The sequence below is a fragment of the Rhinolophus sinicus genome, linkage group LG10, assembly GCF_036562045.2.
Source record: "Rhinolophus sinicus isolate RSC01 linkage group LG10, ASM3656204v1, whole genome shotgun sequence".
Classification (NCBI taxonomy): Eukaryota; Metazoa; Chordata; class Mammalia; order Chiroptera; family Rhinolophidae; genus Rhinolophus; species Rhinolophus sinicus.
In genome coordinates, this window is record NC_133759.1 from 14,693,731 (window position 1) to 14,713,960 (window position 20,230).

Here is a 20,230-nt window from a genome sequence, read left to right on the forward strand (position 1 = left end):
ATCTGGAGTCTGATCTCTCTGGGGAGCTCTGAAGCATGAGTTGTACTGCAGAGTTGGTTCCACTTTCAGGCAAGGGGGCTGACCTTTTGATTCCCATATTAGTCAATCATTGTTTGTAGACTGTCTGGCCCCTGGGAGTTGTCCTAGGGAGAGGGGCTATATTAGTCAGCTCAAGGTGCCATAACAAAATCCCATAACCTGGGTGATTTAAACAACAGGAAGTTATTTCTCACAGTTCTAGAGGCTGGGAAGGCACTGACTAATTCAGTTCTTGATAAGAACTCTCTTCCTGGTTTTCAGGTGGCCACTTCCCTGTGTCCTTACGTGGTGGAGGGAGCGAGAGAGTGAGGAAGCTCTCTGGTGTCTCTTCTTATAAGGGCGCTAATCCCATCCTGAGGGCCCCACCCTCAGGACGTCATCTAAACCTAATCACACCCCCAAAAGCCCCATCTCCAAATACCATCATATTGGGAGCTAAGGCTTCAACATACGAATCTGAGGGGATGGGGCCACAGTTCAGTCCACAGCCGGGGCACAATTTCCTGGGGACAGCATGCTCCCATTAGGCTAAGGGTAAAGCTCTGGAGGCCCTAGCTGCAGCCAACACTCACTACAGCTGGGAATGGCAACACTGGCCAAGGTATCTGGGCTGGACACTATGGCATCTCATCCTCTGCGGTCACAGCTTCCTTGCCAGTCATCCAGAGGGAATTATGGGTGCTGAGAGAAACTATACACATAAAGCATTGGAGTGGGGACAGTACTAAAGGTGATTTTTATTGTGCTTTATTTTATTTTATTTTATTTTATTTTATTTTATTTTATTTTATTTTATTTTATTTTATTTTATTTTTAAAGATTTTATTAGGGAAGGGGAACAGGACTGCATTGGGGAACAGTGTGTATTTCCAGGACTTTATTGGGGAACAGTGTTTTTTCCCCAGGACCCATCAGCTCCAAGTCAAGCCGCTGTCCCTTCATTCTTAGCTGTGGAGGGCGCAGCCTAGCTCCACATCCAGCCCCATTGTTCAATCTTAGTTGCAGGGGGCGCAACCCACCATCCCCTGCGGGAGTCAAACCTGTAATCCTGTGGTTGAGAGCACGCGCTCCAACCGACTGAGCCATTGGGCCGCGCGGGAGCTCAGTGGCAGCTCGCTGCCCCCACTCCAGCTGCGGAGGGCGCAGCTCACTGGCCCATGTGGGAACTGAACCTGCAACCCAGCTCCTCAACCAACTGAGCCACCCACCTGCTCCAACCAACTGAGCCACCCATCCACCCCAATTGTGCTTTATTTTTGTGTTTATCTGTATTACCTAACTTTTCTATAGTGATCTGTGTTCTTTTCTTTGTATTATTTTCACAATTAAAATATTCATTTAAAAAAGATGCATGAGCCTTCCTTTTTCCCCTTGTGTGTCTTGAATTCAATGGCACCTGAGCTTCTGTTAACATATTGTGGTATATTTTGTGATTTCCTTCTTTCCACCTGGTTTCAGCGCTAACCTTGCAGTTAGTTATATTACCCCAAGACCCAGGTAAGAGGCGCCCCATCCTGTCATGCTTTAGAGAGCCCCCTTTTGGCCTCCCCAGTTGTCCCCCTCCCCACTGGCAGGATTCTGTGAGGCCAGGGGTTTTATCCACCTCGAGCCCTTCTGTGCCCTTTGAGCCACACTGTGGATACCAGAAGCCTAGAATTTCTGTCCATGGACCCTGTTCCTAGGGCGTGCACAGGTCTCCTCCTGCGGTCCATTTTTCCGAGGGCCGGCCAAGGTCAGGGGTGTGGACAGAGCTTGGAATCGTGCCTGTTGCAGTGCAGGATAGAGGCTGAGGTGGAAAGGGAGGAGGAGCCTCACCCTGCCTGACACAGTCCCTGCAGTTCTAAATATGAACCTTGCCTTCCAGTTACTATAAATCAGGAGGGCAGAGCATATTTTATTGAACAGTTTGTAAGCTTGATTTATGACCTTCAAATACTTAGAGTAGCACTTTCTGTGCTGATGAAAATGTTCTGTGCTAGAGTGTGGCTACTATTGAGTACTGAAATGTGGCTAATACAGCTAAGGAACTGAGCTTTCCATTTTATTGTATTGTAATTAATTTAAATTTAAATAGCCATATGTGGAAGGTGGCTATCCTATTGGGCAGTGCAGGTTAACCACATGGTGTATGGTCCTCTCTGCAGGCCTCTGGGTCCTGCAAATGTTAGGGTGGCCCTGCCAGTATACTAGAACAGCGCTTCTCCTGGGTCCATGGGGATGGTATGGTCACGTGTTTTAAAAGGCCCTTCCTGTGATAAGCTGTCTCCATTCAGCATGAACATGCATGTGGAGTGGTTCGCACCTTGTCTGGACTCTGCTAAGGCTCAGTGGGAACTCCTGTCCATTCCAACCTTAGAAGCAGTAACCATTTTTGCAGCATCTTCAGCAGTGGTCTCTAAAATAGGAAAAGATCTGTGGAGATCAATAGGAGATGGAATTGAGGTGTTGAGAACACTGTCATTAAAAGATGGGAGCAGAGGATTTGGGGGCAAGGAAGGACAGATTTGTACCTTGCAAGTGCCCCAGGCTTTGTAGAGGGCTACAAGGGTCAGATCTGATAGGCATAAGTGGGACATTTCCTGCTGAAACCCCTTTGTGATGGCAGCAGCCGGCACCAAAATGGTGGCCTTCACGGGTTATTTTCTGTATTTGCAGGAAGATAGTTTTACCGACCACCAGCTTGTTCTTTCTCATAGGGTTCCCCCCAGGGACTTGGCTGTGCTTCTGTGCAACAAATCCAATGCATTTTACAACCTTGGGAAATGGAACGAGGCATTTGTGGCTGCCAAGGAATGTCTCCAGTGGGATCCAACCTACGTGAAGGTATGTACGGTGCAATGACAGCTGGGGTGGCTGCTGCCTCATTCTTCTTAACCTGCCACCTTCCCTCCCTTCTTTTTAAAGAGGGAGTGCTTCTTTTTCAACTCTTTTTGCACTTCAAACAGATGCCCATCAGGCATGTGAGCAGTACCCAGAGAAGAGTAAAAATCATGATGGCCAAGTGTCGAAACCTCCTGGTAGGGGAGAGCTGAGCTGGGCCTCTTGGCTGATGGAGTACAGTGGAGAGCCTCCTGGAGCTTGTTTTGTTCTGATGGAGTTATACCAGAATTCATCGTCTTGCTGTTTGCAAGGTTTCATTTTAGCAAAGCTTTATTTCAAATGCAAGCTGGGTGTCCGGCATGGTATCTATTCTTCAGGTAGTGTTTCTTACAGTAGAAATTAGCCCCTTTGGAAGGATCTGGGATGTTTGAGAGGCTAGTAAATAATCACTTGATTACTTTTTCGGCTAAAATGTTTTGACTGCCCTCTCTGCAAGGTGCCTTCACCCTCTTGATGCTTCAACAAAAGGAGTGGAAGACACCATCCCAGGCCTTGAGTCGTTCACAGTTAAGCTAGGGAGAGGAAAAGCATGTGCAAAACCAGGGGCCTGAAATTCCATTCTGGAGCTAGTGGAGGCCGCGTACATCTGAGTGTCTAATTAGTGGTATAGACACTTTATAGAGCGGCTCCATCCATAGACACTTTATAGAGAGGCTTCAGGATGAAGTGGGGAAAGTGCAGCCCTTTCTCCCTCACACTGGTTTCAACAGATTGGGTGACTTTTCCTCTCTAAGCCTGCATTTCCCCAACTATAAAATGAGATGATACCTATGCCTTCGAGTTGCTTCTAGGATTAAGGAGACATGAAGTAAAGTTGTTCACAGTCAGTAACTAAGAGCCTGTGTTATATCCACTGTCATCTGCATTTTGTGTACGGCTGCTACACAGAAACAACACGGTGGGAAGTGGTTGGGGAAGTTTGACCTACGGATTAGGAGGGATTTGTATATTTTATATTAAACCTCTTCTATTGGAGAATGGGTACTATAGAAATTATTGAATAGTTTTGAAAATGGGAATGCATTCCTGAGGCGTTCCGCCTAATGACATTTTAGGATTTTCCCATCCTCTAACTAGGGTAGGGCGGGGAGTAGTTAGGGTTTGCCCACATCTCTGAGGAGGAGTGTGGCTGTGGCCCATGGGGCAGAGGGGGTCTTGGGTGATGCTCCCAGGTTCTTCCTTGAGCAGCCAAACCTGTAGCAGCTTCTTACAGCAAAGTAACCAGGACCACGGTCCCATTTTCATCCAGAACTCCTGGGTGTCTCCCTCCTTCTCCGTTGTTTCCCCCTGCCCACCCTGCCCCCAAATGTCCTCTGTAGGGGAGGGAAAAAAACATCTTCTTTTACCCTCTTTTGGTTCAGTGGCTGGGGCCCTGCAAATGAGCCTGATAAGAGAAAGATGAACAGGAGAAAAAGAATAAGTTTTATTTGATGTTAATTTTTATGTGACACGGGGGCCTTCTGAGAAAAGAAGTGAAGACTCTTGAAAAGCAGGTAGGCCTGAGAGTTCATATACCATTTTTAACGAAGAGCGATAAATTGTGGAGATGACAAGACAAAGGAGAGGGTTTTAAAGACTTCTGGGGGCTGCAAACTGTGGAAAAGTAAATATACCGGGGAAACTAGGGGAGGGTAAGGACTATCTTAGCAAGGTTTGTTTGTGAGGCCCATGGCAGTGCTGACTTTCTGTCTTCTTCACGGCCATAAAAATTCCCCAGGAGAGGAGATTTATGCAGTCCTCATTTCTCATATTTTGGGGTGGCATATTCTGATCCTATTTACCCCTATCCAAAATAAAAAGGTGAAACTTAAGTCTGAGGAAGTCAAAGAAAAGGAAAATTCTGTACTAGCTTACCTGGTTGGAAAAAAAATTTTTTTCCCCTCTTTTTCTGATCATTATCTAAGGTTTAGACTTCCAAATGAAGGTTAAGACAATTCAATAAATAGAGATTTGGTGGTAAGTGGAATTTTAAGTGCCAGTGCATGTAGATGGTCAAAGTAGGGAAAGCAGTTAAGTGTTTTTTACTTCCTCCTCAAGCTACGGTATTGCATGTATGGGACGCCTTTTAGGCAAAACTAGGTTATTTTCCTTTATTAATTGTAATTTTCCTCTCTACAGAAATCAACTTTTTGTTTTTCTTTTCGCCTCTGGTACCCTGTTTCCCCGAAAATAAGACCTTGCCGGACAATCAGCTCTAATGCGTCTTTTGGAGCAAAAATTAATAATAAGACCCAGGCTTATATTATATTGTATGAGACCCAGTCTTATATTATAGACCAGGTCTTATATTAAATTTTGCTCCAAAAGACGCCTTAGAGCTGACTGTCCGGCTAGGTCTTGTTTTTGGGGAAACCCGGTATGTATTACCTATAACGTGGAGCTCCGTAAATCTCGATGCTTGTGATTACTTTGATTGAAAGGAGCAGGGAGTAACTGCTGTGTTTACATGATAGTCTTATTCTTTTCTGGAACACTCTAGTCATAGGGTTTTTGTCATTCCTCTCTTCTTGCCCAGGCTGTGATTTGAGGCATGAATAAATAAACCACACATGTAATTGGAACCAAGCCTGCTTCCTTTTTCTCTGTGTCATATGTTAGATGCGGTATACATCACAGATGTGAAAGCAGTGATTTTCTTGCCAGTGAGGAAATGACAGGAAAAATGTGGCACAGAATATAATGTGGCAACCCTGTACCCAGTGCTCGTTAGAAATCTGTTTCCCTAGAGGGGAGACTTCTGGAGTCCATTTCCCCTGTCGTCAGTCTCGCCCTTCCTTTCAGCAGCAGAGGAGAAGAGATGGGAGTGTTAAGGTTTTCCTTTTTGTCCCCATTCCAGGGATACTACCGAGCTGGTTATTCCTTGCTGCGGTTGCTCCAGCATTATGAAGCTGCTCGCATGTTTCTTGAGGGTCTTCGACTGCTACAGAGCAGCCAGGATCAGACCCAGGTTGCTGATTTCCTTGTGGGAGTTTTCACCACTATGGGCAGTAAGTTGGATATGGGGAAGCCTTCTTTTCCTTTTCCCCTCCCTCCCTCCTTCCCTGCCTCCCTCCTTTCCTTTCTTCTTTCCTTCCTCCTCCCTCCTACCTTTCCTCCCTCCCTTCCTTCCAAGTCCTTGTTATTTTATTTGAAGGGCTCCTAGGGACTCAGGCTCCTGGGGAGATAATTACAGGGTGTTTCTTTGTGGCTAATTTATGTAGTTTGAATCAAACTAGTTTTCTCATTAGAAAGCATTTTGAAAGCTTCAGTGGCTCATGCCTTTGTAAAACACAAATTTCTTAAAGCAGTCCCAATTTTGTTTCAGCTCTTTTCTGTGTTGCTATTCAGAGAGCTTTCCCTATTTATACTACTTGTTTTATGTAATTTTTGCTCTTTCTTGTGATTTTCGCATGTATTTCTCCAATGCGTCAAGAACACATTCTTGTTTGCGATGAAAATAACCAGAAAGGGCCGACAGAGGGCCCTGGGAAAGCTGGCAGTGGGCGCTTGGTGTCTGGCTGCGATGCTCACTGCAGCAGAAGACCCACGCATTCAGTCTGGGAGTGACGCATGGGAGGCCTTTTGCATCACTGCATTAGATTCTTACTCTAATGACCTGGCCCCTGAGGTGGCTTTGTCAGTGGCCTGGCTTAGGCAAAACCAGAAAAACCACAAAGCACAAGTAACATATCCCTTGCCAGTGACAGAGGAGTTTCTGCTCTGGTTATCTTAGTGAGGTCTGAAGAACCGCCAGTAACCAGGCCGTTGTTTGCAAATACTATGCTTTATCAGATTTAAGATTGCACTGATTTAAGACGTGCCTTTAATTTATGTTCTGCCATTGAAAAACAACATCGACTGTAACACATATCCCGATTCTAGAGATGTTAGAATGTGAAAAATGTCACGTTAGCATCGCTAAGAAATGTTCTGTGGCCTTCAGAGGAGGGGAAATCACTGCTGATAACAGATTCAACTGTTAAAGAGAGCCAAGTGTTCCCACTGTGACTGGGGGAAGGCGACTTCTGTGGTCTGCGGGAAGAGTTCTGCGGAGTTGGGCAAGTTAGGCACTGAGAGTGGTAAGAGCAGGCGCAGGCAGTGAGTGGAAGTGGTTAGAGGTGGACATGGCCCCGGCCCGCAGTCAGAGAAGGTCTCCAGGCAGGTGCTGATGGGTCACAGCTTTCCAGTACACCATTTGGTGACAATTACTGAACCTGCTTCCCTTTTTCTGAACCTGATGGTTTAGCCCTTTCCCCACACTTCCTTATTGTCTTCTCTGTGTCTTTTAAAAATCACTGTTCTGTCAGAAGCCAGAGTTAGGACAGTTCTAAATAACTGCTCTTGGTGGCTGTCCCTTTAAGAAACCTGGATGCTTTTCCTTCTGCCCTCACCTTGAGAGGCAATGCATCCCATGCTTTTCTATCAAAATACTCCTGTTTGGAGGGGGAAAGTATGCCCATGTCCAATTTCTAAATTTTGAAAAAATGTGCTTATGGAAATTTTGTATCCTTTCATACCACATATGGTGGTTTTGATATTTACGTATTTGGGATATTGATAATCCTGGAAGAGGTGCCATGTTATTCTGTCTGATCTGTCCCCTTGGATGCTCTCTCGTGCATGAGTTTGAGAAATGTAGTTTGAAGGATCATGAGATGCAATAGGTTGATGGGCCACTAGGTTAGAAGAATGTGTATTGACTAAAAGTGTTGGTAGACCTGGGTTCCAGTCTTATTTGTCATGAACTAGCGGCCTGATATGCCGTGAAGCCTGACCTCATTTCTTAGTTTCTTATCTGTTGGGTGAAAATAGTATTTGTCACATTTTTCTTAAAGGAAGTGAGTTTTGTAATTCCCCTTAAGCTTCCATTTCTCCCTCCATGAATGGAGATACTAGGCACTGCCTTCATGGTTTGTTTGAGGCATTAAATATAAACACATATCACTGGATTGGACGACTAGAAAAGCTAAATGGATGTTGGCTCCCATTATCCTGTCTAACTCTTAGGGGATTGATTTTTACCTGAACTTAAAATGATTGCAACTTCAGTCAATTACACATATTTTAAAATGCTTTTCTTTCTGCTGTCTTTAATTTACCATTTGTCTATTTGTGCTCTTAATTGGAAGACTTTTTCCCAAATGTCCTAGACTTTCCCCCCATTAAAAATTTCTAAACTATGAAACTTTCTTTCAGATGACCCCATTGTTTTGCAAAGTTTCTTGCCCTGCTTTGATCATATTTTCACCACTGGATTCTCAACAGAAGTGTGGCAATCTGTAATAGAAAAGTTGGCAAGGAAGGGATTATGGCACGTAAGTAAAAGGAGATGGTTTTCTTGTGGGAAAGTGCATTCTTTGTTAAATGGTATCTTCCTGCCGGCACTAGGGGATTATAATTTATTATTTGTTTCTCTTGATGCCCAAGTAAATTTTTAAACTGTAACACCATTAAAGATGGAAAGTCATTGAGATGTTTTAATTAGCTAGTTTCCTCTTCTTTTTTTCAAAGATAGAAATATACTCAGTTTGTGGCAACCTCACTCCTTGCTCTGTGTCGCCATTTTCATCAAAGGAATGTTAAGTCCTGACGCTAATGGCAACATGGAGTGAGGAAAAGAAACAATTGCATGTTCATCTGCATAATCCTTTCCATACTGCGTTTGCTGTGGAAAACTGTGAGGACCCAGGTGCCGTGCCTGCGCGACTTGGAGGTTTCCGCATAGCTTTAAGGGGCTTCTCTCCAGAGGTAACACTGAGGCTGTAGGACCCGAACCCAGAGCCAGGAATCCATGGAATGGAGGAGCAGGGTGGGCTGTGGGCTTGGGTGTCAGGGTCACACGGATGTCTCTGTGTACCCTAATCCTCCAGTTTCTATTTTAGACTAATTACTTCCCCTCTGAGCCTCATTTCCTTATTTGTAAGTTGCAGAATATAAATTCCTTCAGGGTTTGGGTGAGGATTAAAAATAATAGACCAAAAGCACCTAATAATATCAGCGAATGTTTATTCAGGACGTACAATGTGCCAGACACTGAGATAAAGGAGTTTTATAATAATACCTGGCATATGCTGAGTGCCCAGTGAATAGTAGTTGTCATTGATGGTGGCCTGTAAGTGCTCCTGAGAATAGGCTGCTTAAGTCCTGGGAGTCTGGTTAGAAAGGGCCTGCTGGGCTTTCTAAAGCTGGGAAGTCCAGGGATGTCACCAAAGCAAGAGCAACCCCTAAGGACTCTAGATTCTGGCAGGCCAAATGACTTAAGAGTACAGAATTCTTACATTTTTGGAAAGGTCATGAATGCCATTGGAAATCTAATGAAATGATGGGACTCTCTTTGCATGTACATGCCATTATGGGTAGAGTGTCAGGGAGTTCATGGAAAACCCTTTCAAGTCCAGCCACAGGCTCCCTGAAGCTCACCCCTATACTAAAAGGTCTTGAGAGGGCAGCCACCGAGGATGAGGAAAGCTGGACTCTGGGGAACCGGGAGTCAGGAATCCAGGGCCCTATTAAGAGATCTGGACCTTCTCTTTTTGGATTAGATGGCTGAACGAAGGTATCTTTCTAGCTTCAATTTAAAAAAGTTCTGAAATTCAATGATTGCAGGTATTAGGGTAGAGCTATGAGTAGGAGGCTTTCAGTCTTATTAGCAGCCCCCAGGAAAGAGCCCCTGATGTCCCCTCTTCCCCAAGTGGGGTAGATCTGAATTGAGTCCCATAGCCTAGGTGGGGAGTGAGGGAATGGGAGCCAGGTAGTTCCTGTTAGGTTATCCTTCCAACCAGCCAGGGAAGGCCCAGGAATCCAGCCCAAGTGGCAGGTCCAAAACCCCACTAGCAATGGGGCCCAGGTCATTGTCAAATATTGGAGACAGAGGTATCTTATTTAAAAAGCCAGGCCCGCCATGAGGACTGTCAGAACTTCAAACATGTCATCTGGGGTTGAACATGGGCAGTGGAACCTGTTTAGAGTGAGCGGTTAAGAGTGGGTGTCAAACTGAAAGAAACTGGAAGCAAGTGTGGCCATGGGCTCAGTTCCTGTGGTCCCACTTCCACTGGCAAGAGCAGTCACGAAGGAAGTTGATGCTGAGAGACTGGGTCTCCGGTCATGGCTGTGCCAGAACCTAGGACTCTTAGACCTGTTGGCATACCTGGCTGATCTCAATAGGGCCCTCTCAGGATGTGCTATCTGTGTGACCTAGGAAAAGTTGCTTAACCTCTCTGGAACTCAGTTTCTTCAGAGACTTTAGATAGGGTCAGTGGCTGAACAACTGGCTCTCTGAGAAAAAACAAGTCCTGATGTATAGCGTTTGCCAATTTCTGTAGTGTAAACCCTCTCACCGTGGCCAGTTTCAAGCTACTAATGTGACTACAGAACTTGAAGTTGTGAAGAGCTGGGCACAAAGTCGTCTCTCACTAGCTGGTGGGAGCCAGCTCCAGCACACCACTCAATGGGGTTGAATGGACCTCGAATACTTGGGGCTTATGAAACAATAATGTGCTAAAGAATTAAATGGGGTAGGATATTTCTCAAGGACTTGATTCTTCGGCTTGCTAAGCTTTAGGAAGTTTGCAGGGAATTACTTTTTTATTTACCTCACTGCCACTGTACTTTCTATAGTCCTGCTTCACAGCTGCTGCTCCTGTCCTCAGCGGGCTTCGAGGAGATGTGGAGAGAGCTTAGCTCTCAGCAAGAACAAGAAGTTGGCTACACAGAGAGACTTTGGTTGTCATGGCTCAGGCTCAAAAGCTTGGCAGGTAGCTTAAAAAAAGAGACAGGGCCAGAGGGCATTTTGTTTTGTATGTTTGCGTCTTCATTTTAAAGCTTGAGATAACTTTTGCTCTAATAACCTATGTGGATAGCATCATTATTCCGACCTTTTCTTTTTCTCCCCTCATCAGTCATTTCTACTTCTGTCAGCGAAAAAAGACCGACTGCCAAGAAATATCCATGTCCCAGAGTTATCACTGAAAAGTCTCTTTGAGGTAAGGTGGCTTCTTGAAGCCTATGCTTTTACTTCAGGTGTGTATTTGGGACCTTCCCCTTCAGCTGCCTCACGGCACACGTGTTATGTATGATAATCTGGTGCTTGGGCCACAGCTCATCCAGGGTTTTACTGATTCGGAGCGTTATGGGTGAAGGAGTTTGAAGTTTCATATTGATACAGCGACTTCCGTGATTGGACCTGTGTGCCTCTCTTTTCCAGAAATATGTCTTCATTGGACTTTATGAGAAGATGGAACAGGTGCCCAAGTTAGTCCAGTGGCTCATCTCCATTGGTGCAAGTATTGAGACTATAGGACCTTATCCTCTCCATGCCCTCATGCGACTCTGTATCCAAGCAAGTGAGTGCTCTCCCAGTTATGCCCCCTCCTTCCAGCTGTCCTTCCAGCTCTAAGCGCTGAGCTCGGGCGCTCTGCTGAGCTCAGGTGAAACCAGAAGTTAGCTATTTGAATACAGAATATTCACAGGATCTGAATAGTCAATGGTTGATCATTCAAATGAATGAAGGCAGCAGGGGAACAGCATCATTTTTTAATTTCTCCTGGGATCCAGTAGCTACAGGAGGCCCAGATTGAAAGGATTCTGTGTTCCTAGACAGATCCTGGCTGGGGGTGGAGCCCTGGGACCCCGGAAGGAATGGAACAGACAGCCTTGGCTGGGCAGAGCTCCCAGGAGAGCTGTGGCGTTTCCTCCCCCTGGCAAAGGCAGAAGGGGTCTTTTTCCTGGTTCAGGTTCATTTTCTCTGTAGCCCAGAGGGCTGACTGCTGTGGGGGTGGGGTGGGATCCCAGGGGAAACAGTGGTTATTGCTGATACAGTTTGCTTATTGTTCTTTTAAAGAACTCCTATTTTCATAAAATTAAAAAAAAAACACCCAAAACAATTTATCATTAAAACACACACACACACACACACACTACACTTCAGATAGAGGCTTGTTTTTCTTTTCCAAGCACATGTGGCATCACTGTTGGACATTTACCCATGCTGTTTTAGAGCCAGAAGGGGCCAAGGGAACTTGTCTAGACAGTCTTTCTCTCCCAGGTTCTATCATTGCCCTGAGAATGAGGGAGTGGTGGCATGGCCAGGGGCTTCAAGACCTGGGCCCCCATCTTTGCTTTAACCAGATTTGCCCCACTGTTATTCATTTTATGTATTTGGGAATCTGTAAGAGATTTTATTCTTACACAGGGATTGGAGAATAAAACATTTAAAAGTAAAGTCCGATGAAAAGCAATCTAATCCAGTCTTTGCTGTTTCAAATTAGGCACCTGGAACCCAGAGAAGTTGCCTCTGGTTCTGAAAGTCATGATTCCTCATTGTGTCTACTCTTTAAGTTAGCTCCTGTGGGTATAGGCTGGTATTGATAAGATCAAGTCTTCAGTTTATCCCTGATTCGTTTCTCACCATTGACATGGTGACAAGTGATGTTTACAGAGTTGGTGGAAGTATGTGGATTTCCTCGCTCCTAGGAGCTACAAGGCGGAGTCTGGGAAAAGAATTTAAAATCTGTGTCCTATTGATAGTCGTGTGGTTGGGTAATCGACTGGGGAAACTGACGTGACGGGCCTGTTAGGTCCTGCCCAGCTCCTCTTTCTGACCGGTGCTCCCACGCCCATCTGCTCTGAGTGTTGGCGCTTCAAGAGAATTGCTATTTGCCAAAGAGCAATTCTTTCCAGGGAGGGTATCCTTGGACCTCACCTCCTTCCCTGGGGACCTTGTGGGTATGAAAAGTCAGCCCCTGCCTCAGGTTGGGTCAGTGGTGAGGTGCAGCTCACTCTCCAGAGCTCCCCGCAGGGTCAGGCTGAAGCAGACTCAGCTGAGACTACATGTCTGCTTGCCTCTTTCCCTGGCCCTGACCTGCTTCCCTCACTGTCTTTCTCCTGAGCTCCCTCTTTTAGTAAGTCACATGTACAAGAATCCTTATCTCAGGCTGTTCCTAGGAAATCTGAAACAGTGTGTTATGAATAACTTTCTGTAACTTATCCTTTCAATTCTCAGACTCCTGAGTTTCCCTCAGTGTGGTAACATTGATTTGCTTTGCTGATTTTCTGTGTGCAGAAAAGAACGTCAGTAACTCATTTTTTTTTTTTTTTCCATTTTAATTCCCTTCAGGAGAAAACCATCTTTTCAGGTGGTTAATGGACTATAAGCCCGAGTGGAAAGGCCGCATCAACCAGAAGGATGAGGATGGCTGCACCGTCCTACATGTGGTTGCTGCCCACTCCCCAGGATACCTCATCAAGCGTAAGTAGTGACACCATCTGGAGGGCGTGCTGTGGGCAGGAGGACGCCAGAGAACCCACACAACTGACCACTACGTTTTACTTGTCGCATCCTGTGACAGGTTCAGAGGGCTAAACTTTGCCTGGAATTAAACATGAGTGGGAGGGTAGACTGTAGGCAGAAAGGAGGTGGGGAAAGAGAAGGAAGAATTGCTGGGCTCCATGTGCTCTGTTGGCTTTAAGTGGCTTGTGTGGAGTTGAATGAGTCAAGGACATGGGTTTTGGCTGCATGTGTTGCCTTGCTCGTCACATAGTCACTACATGCTTTATTTTGTGCCAAATGCGTGCTGGCCACTCGAGGTAAATTGCGAGCCAGACGACAGACATTGTTCTTCATGGCACCTAGAATCTAATGCAGGAATTGCACCCTCCTGTACGTGCCATGGCCGACTGGCCACGTGAAAAAGTGAGGCTTGCACATGCAGGGAAGAGCTGGCTCTTTGATACCGATACGCCTTGTTAGCTTGTGAAACAGGAAGACCGTGTGCCTCTCTCTCAGCTCTCTGATGTCTCTCGTTTTTCTGGAAATTCTCATGGAGAAAAGCGTATTTTTTCTATAAAAGAGTTAGGGTAGCTGTGATGATAAATGGTCACGGACTCTCAGCCCCAGGGGATGGGAGGTCACCATGAGCCGTGGGGAGCTTGTGTCTGGTGTCACTGCAGCCTGGCGCTGATAATGGGAACCAGGCAGTGCTGCCGTCTTCTGAGGGTAGAGACGTTGGAAGGCTGGATTTAAATTGAAAAAAAAAAAGGAAACTCATGATTATAAAATGTCAGCTTGAAATTCAACATGCCTGTGGGCTAGACACAACCTGAAGTCTTCCAGTCGGGGACCGCTGGTCTGGTGGGTTCTCTTGGGAAATTGCAGTTTTCTGTTTTCAGCATGTCCCAGGAGCAGCCCGGTGAAGTTTGTTTCTCTCCTGTCATTCCTCACGGAGCTGGGTCCCAGGAATCCACATCTAAGGGAAACAGAGAAAAGGTGTCCTGTGGGTTTTTATTTTGAGCTTTATTGAAATACAATTTATATGCCATGTAATTCACCTGCTTAAAGTGTACCACTCAGTGCTTTACAGCTAACATCATCACAACCAATTTTAGAACATTTTCATCCTCCCCAAAAAGAAACCCTGTATCCGTTAGCAGTCACTCCCATTTTCCTCCTACCTCTCCAGCCCTGAGCACTAAATCTACTTCGTGTCTCTAGAGACCTACCTACCTATTCTGGACAGATCACAGGAACGGAAGCATGCAATCTGTGGTCTTTTGTGTTTGGTTTCTTTCCCTTAGCATGTTTTCACGGTTCACTCATGTTGTAGAGTGTATCAGTACTTCATTCCTTTTTATTACCAAGTAATATTCCATTGTATGGAGAGACCACATTTTGTTTATCCATTCATCAGGTGATGGATACTTGGCTTGTTTCCATTTTCTAGCTATTATGAGTAATGCTGCTATGGACATTTGTGTATAAGTTTTTGTGTTGGAATATCTTTTCATTTTTCTCAGGTAGATAACCTAGGAACGGTACTGCTGGATCATGTGGTAATTCTACGTTTAACCTTTTGAGGAACTGCCAGATTATTTTCCAAAGCAGATACACCATTGTACATTCCCACAAGTGATGTATGAGGGTTCCAATTTCTCTATATCCTTGCCAACACTTGTTTTATGTCTTTTTGATGTCCTGTGTACTTTAACATCTTCTTAAATACAGTGGTATCCTGGCAAATGTTTGACAACTGGGAGTTCAAAAAGAAAAGTCCTGATTATAGTGTTCACTGATTTCCCTGGTATAAATATTCCCTGCATGGCTGATTTCAAACTACCGATGTGATGTCATTGAACATGCAGCTGGAAAATGTGCAGTCGCACACCATTATATTGCATTTTAAGATAGATGTAAAGAAATATATGAAGACAGATATAAAGAAACCTCGTCATAGATAATAGCAAAGCATAGAAAAATAATTAGGAAGTGATGAGTTTTGTTTTTAATGTACTTATTATAAGTTTAATTAGTCTAGTTGTTAATGATGGCCGTGTTTATCAACCAGCTCGCACCACTCCTGGACATGTGACTGTTGGTCCTTGTGAACTGCTATGAGCTGGCCCAGCACACCACTGTGGTAAAGCTGTCATTAACCTAGTGATTTACGCAGATGGTTAAAATCTGTGCCTGTAGTCGTGCTGTCTTTACACATCCCTGTCCTGAAAATCCCCAAGAAAAAATGTTTCCAGACAGGACTCTTGGATTTGCAGGGAAACCCATCTTCAGGTCTCCTGAAATACAGGTGCCTTGAGCGGGGTTTGAGTATTTTGTATTTTTTTAATTGGGGAACAGTATGTTTCTCCAGGGCCCATCAGCTCCAAGTTGTTGTCCTTCAATCTAGTTGTGGAGGGCTCAGTCTACTGGCCCATGTGGGAATCGAACTGGCATTCCTGTTGTTCAGAGCTCACGCTCTAACCAACTGAGCCATCCGGCCACCCGGGTTTGGGTATTTTATATATATGTAATGCCTTGGTTGTTAACTATGCATGTTGATGACTTGGCAAGCATTCCATTTCCTGAGGTTTAAACCACTGCTGTCTAATACAAGTATAATGAGAGCCGCATATACAATTTAATTGTTTTAGTAGTTGCATTAAAAAAAGTAAAGCAAAATAGATGAAATTAATTTCAATAATATATTTTATTTATCATTTCTCCCTGATCATTTATCAAAATATTATCATTTCTCCCTGATCCATTGGAGCTTAACGTAAGGTTCTAGTTCTGTCTTTTTCCAAATGGCACCTATTTGTCTCAACACCTTTTATTTAAAAGTCTGTTGTGACCTCAGGGATTTGAGATGCCACTAATTCTGGACTTTCTGTTCTGTTCTACTGGTCTCTTTGCCTCTCATGTGGTACAGCCTTCTTTGAATCACCTTTTTTTAAAAGCTAGTTTAAAAATGGAAAGTACACTTCACACCAAGATGGCTAAAATAAAAATAAAAAAATGGATGGTAACAAGTATTGACAAAGATGTGGAAAAATTGGAACTCTCATACATTGCTGGTGGGAAATGAAAAATGGTGTATCTGCTTTAGCAAAAAGTCTGGCAGTCACTCAAAAAGTTAAACAGTTACCATATGACCCAGCAATATCACTGCTAGGTATATTGAAAACATATATCCCAACAAAAATATATATATGAATGTTCATAGCAGCATTATTTATAACAGCTCCCCAAAAGTGGAAACAACCCAAATATACATTAAATGATGAATGGACAGACAAATGAGGCATATCCATACAATGGAATATTATTCAGCCATAAAGAGAAACAAAATACTGATACATGCTACAAACAGCATGGATGAAACATGAAAACATTTTATGCTGAGTGAAAGAAGCCAAACACAAAAGGCCACATATTGCATGATCCCATTTATATGAAATGTCCAGAATAAGGAAATCCATAGAGACAGAAAGTAGATTAGTGGTTGTCAGGGGCTGGGGCTGGAGGGAGAATGGGGAGTGAATGTGTATAAGACTTCTTTTAGGATGATGGAACCTCTCTGGAGTTGGATAATGGTAATGATTGTACAACTTTGTAAATTACTAAAACCCAGTGAATTGTACACTTTAAAAGGATGAATTTTATGGTATATGAACTATATCTCAATCAAAAAAAATTTAAAGGCAAAAAACTTGAAAGTGCATGTTCTTAGTAAAAAAAAAAAAAATCCAAACCAAACCAACAACACCAGCAAACTACTTCAGAAAGATGCATGATAAAAAGTAAATTCTCTTCCACAAAGTCAACTACCAAAATATTTTTTGAGTGTCTTGTTAGTAAATATATTTATAAAGTCAGATGTCTTTTTTCTCTTTCAAATATAAGAAAGTGGGCAAACTCTACATTCTGTTCAGCAACTTGTTTTTTTCCCTGAACAATGTGTCTTGGACAAGTTGCCCTTAAAGTACCTGTGCAGCTATTTCATTTTTTAACAGGTCACAGTATTCTCTAACATGACTGTACCCTACTGATGGTTGTTTAAATGGTTTTCAGTTATTTTGCTACTGAAAACAATGCTCAGAGAACATTTTTCTATATCCATCTTAGTGAACTGGTAGGAATGTATCTATTGGGTAATTTCCTGGTTGAGAAATTTCTTGTTCAAAGAATTTGTACGCTCTATTTATTTGGATAAACTCTGATTTTATTGAAATTTTAAAATAGATTACATTAAAAAATCAAAAGGTACAAAGGTACACACTGAGAGTCTCTGTGCTACCTCTGTCCTTCAACCACTCAGGAACCAGTATTACCAATATTTTATGTTTTCTTTCACAAATATTTTATGTATGTACAAGTAAAAACATATATACAGTTTAAAATGTTAGCCTATTGATACTGTTTGGATTTTGAAAGCTATTGCTAACTTGAACCCGAAAGGTTGCCCCAGCAATATGATACTATCTCCATCTTGAATATTTTTTTGGTACACGAAGAGTCAAGAACTCTGCAAATTCTTTCATCTGGCCTGAATTTCAAACCCACCATTTGAAATAATGCATTATATAATGCAGCATTTTCTGTTCTGTTGGCATTTTGGTAGGGGTTGTTTGTTACCATGGTCCCCCTGGCTCTGAAGCAGTGGTGCGAAAGGCCCAGGGATACAGTCTTAGGGAATCACTAGAGCCAAGCAGCAGTTGGACGCAAAGCCTAGATGTGGTCATCTCTTAGAACTGAGGAAGTGAGGATGGATAGGGACTAGTTGTATCTGTCTTGGTTACAAGCTACAGACACTCAAACCGGTTTAGGCAAGAAAGAGAATTTATTGGCTCGTGTGACTAAAGAGTTGAGTTTGGTCGAGACGCTCCCAAGGTGTCTTCAAGAGTCAGTCTTACCTCTCAGCCCCTCTTTTTCTGTGCTAGGCCTTATTCTTAGGCAGATACTCTTTCAGTTGAAGCCACCAGAGCCTTCTGGATTATATTCTGCCAATTTTTCAATCTCAGCAAAGAGAATACCTCCTCCCAATTTTTCAGTAAAAGTCCTAGAAATGAGTCTCAGTGACTTAACTTTTGTCTCATGCCCTCCATGAACCAATCAATCATTAGAGCTAGAGGATGGAATGATCTGATTGGTCAGGTCCTGGGAAGTATTTGCCCCTAGAGCTGGGGGTGGAGGGTTGGGGGGTAGTGTGGGGGGCGGGCACAGGGCCAGAGAATGGAAAGGTCTGATTGGCCAGGTCCTGGTCAGGTGTTTGCCCCTGGATTTGGAGCAGTGGTAAAGGGTGCTGTGATGAGAGGCGTGTGTATCTGTCTAGTTTTCACTGCTATCAAATCAGGTAGGCTTGGAGTGGGGGAGAAGTGCTTCCTCAAAGGTAAACTGGGTTGTTATTATCAGGAAAAGGAGCAATGGATGTTAATCAAGTAAAAAAATAAGTCTAGTATGTCAGTGATTTTCACATTTTGCTTAGAACATTTTGAAATCTGTGTTCCTCATTATACGTTTTTAAGTTGACATCTAGAATTTTTTTATCTGTGAGTCTAAATAATTGTAAGAAAAGGCAATTTGCAGAATTTTTGTACATATTGATATTTTAAAATAAAGCTGTTCTGTCACTGCTTTACTTGTATAGTAGAATATAAACATGCGACAATTTAATATCTTCTAATATCCATTTAAAAATTTTAGACAAGATCTTTTTAAAAAATATATTATTATAAGAGTGTATTTGAGCCAAACAGAGGGTACGCTTAGAGGACAAGATCTTCAGTGGTCAAAAGTATCAAATATACATTTTAAATTCATATTTCCAGTTTACTTTTTGAGTAATATAGTTTATGCTTGAAAGTCATATCAGTCATTCAGTGATACTCTTCTGGAACAAAAGTACTCATATAACTTTAACACTTAAATCTAAAGGTTAATTTTTTTCTGGATTGACATATTACTAAAATTATTACTACAGAGACCATGAAAACAAGAGAAACATATTACAATTTGCAGGAGGTTAGGTAAGAGGAGGATGGATTATAATGCATTTTAAAAGGGGCTTGGCAGGAACCTCATTTTCTCTTAGGTGATACCCAGGAGGTTAAGCGTTTTCATCTCCTTTGGGGCAACACACCATGGTAACTGCATTAGTTTTCCGCTATGTGACAAATCACCATAAACTTAGTGGCTTCACACAGCACCCGTACTTTTGCTCCCAGTTCTGTAAGTCAGTAGTCTGGAGTGATATGACTGGGTTTTCTGCTCCGTGTCTCCCAGAGCTGAAATGCAGGTATTGGCTGGGGCTGTGTTTTCATCTAGAGTTCCAGGGGTTCCACAAGCTCACGGGATTGTGGCAGAATGCAGATCCTGATGGTTGTGGCACTGAGGTCCCTGTTTCCTTGCTGGTCGTCAGCCAGAGGCTACTGTCAGCTTCTACAGGCCACACACATTCCTTGTCGTGTGGCCCCCTCTGTCTTCAAAACCAGCAGGGGAGAATTTCTTGTGCATCAGCTCCCTCTTGTACTTTGAATCTCTGCCCTCTTCCATCTCTGACCTCTACACCTTTGACCTTTAGGGCTCATAGGATTAAGTCAGGCCCACCTGGGAAATCTCCCTATCTTAAGGTCAACTGCTTTGGGACCTTAATTTTATTTGCAAAGTCTCGTCACAGCAGTACTTGGATTAGTATTTGATTGAAGAACTGGGAGAAGGTATGTGTACGCTGGGAATCTCAGGGGCTAGCTTAGAATTCTACCCACCACAGGGAGATACTCAATGGGGAAGAAAGAAGTAGGACTTTTTAATTTTGCCTTATTTTTATAAAATGGAAGAAGGGCGGCTGTGAGTGGGGAGATGGGAGAGGAGAACACCATGAGTGGAACAATACTTAAGAGTATGTGAGGTAGGACAATTAAGTTCGTGAACTGATCCTAGAAAAAGTGCCACATAACTCGTTGCTGAATATCACTATGGTCACCTTTGAAGTACTCCCCTTGGGAAGCTGTGCACCAACGCCAGCACCTCATCCACCCTTCAAAGCAATTTTGGAACTCTTTCTTC

At 43.5% G+C, this 20,230-nt stretch overlaps 1 protein-coding gene across 8 annotated transcripts in view; it reads left to right on the plus strand.

Moving 5' to 3' along the window:
- The window catches only part of TRANK1 (tetratricopeptide repeat and ankyrin repeat containing 1), a 102,776-nt gene that overhangs the window by 32,888 nt on the left and 49,658 nt on the right, over positions 1 to 20,230 (plus strand). For 7 of the 8 annotated variants that reach the window (XM_074312632.1, XM_074312633.1, XM_074312634.1 and 4 more), the window contains 6 exons: positions 2,736 to 2,862; positions 5,756 to 5,906; positions 8,095 to 8,213; positions 10,797 to 10,880; positions 11,102 to 11,240; positions 13,013 to 13,144. In XM_074312632.1, the coding sequence (XP_074168733.1) occupies positions 2,736 to 2,862; positions 5,756 to 5,906; positions 8,095 to 8,213; positions 10,797 to 10,880; positions 11,102 to 11,240; positions 13,013 to 13,144 (752 nt within the window). Of the gene's footprint in view, positions 1 to 2,735; positions 2,863 to 5,755; positions 5,907 to 8,094; positions 8,214 to 8,902; positions 10,653 to 10,796; positions 10,881 to 11,101; positions 11,241 to 13,012; positions 13,145 to 20,230 lie in introns of those variants that run through there. The other variant, XM_074312636.1, reaches the window with a different exon arrangement.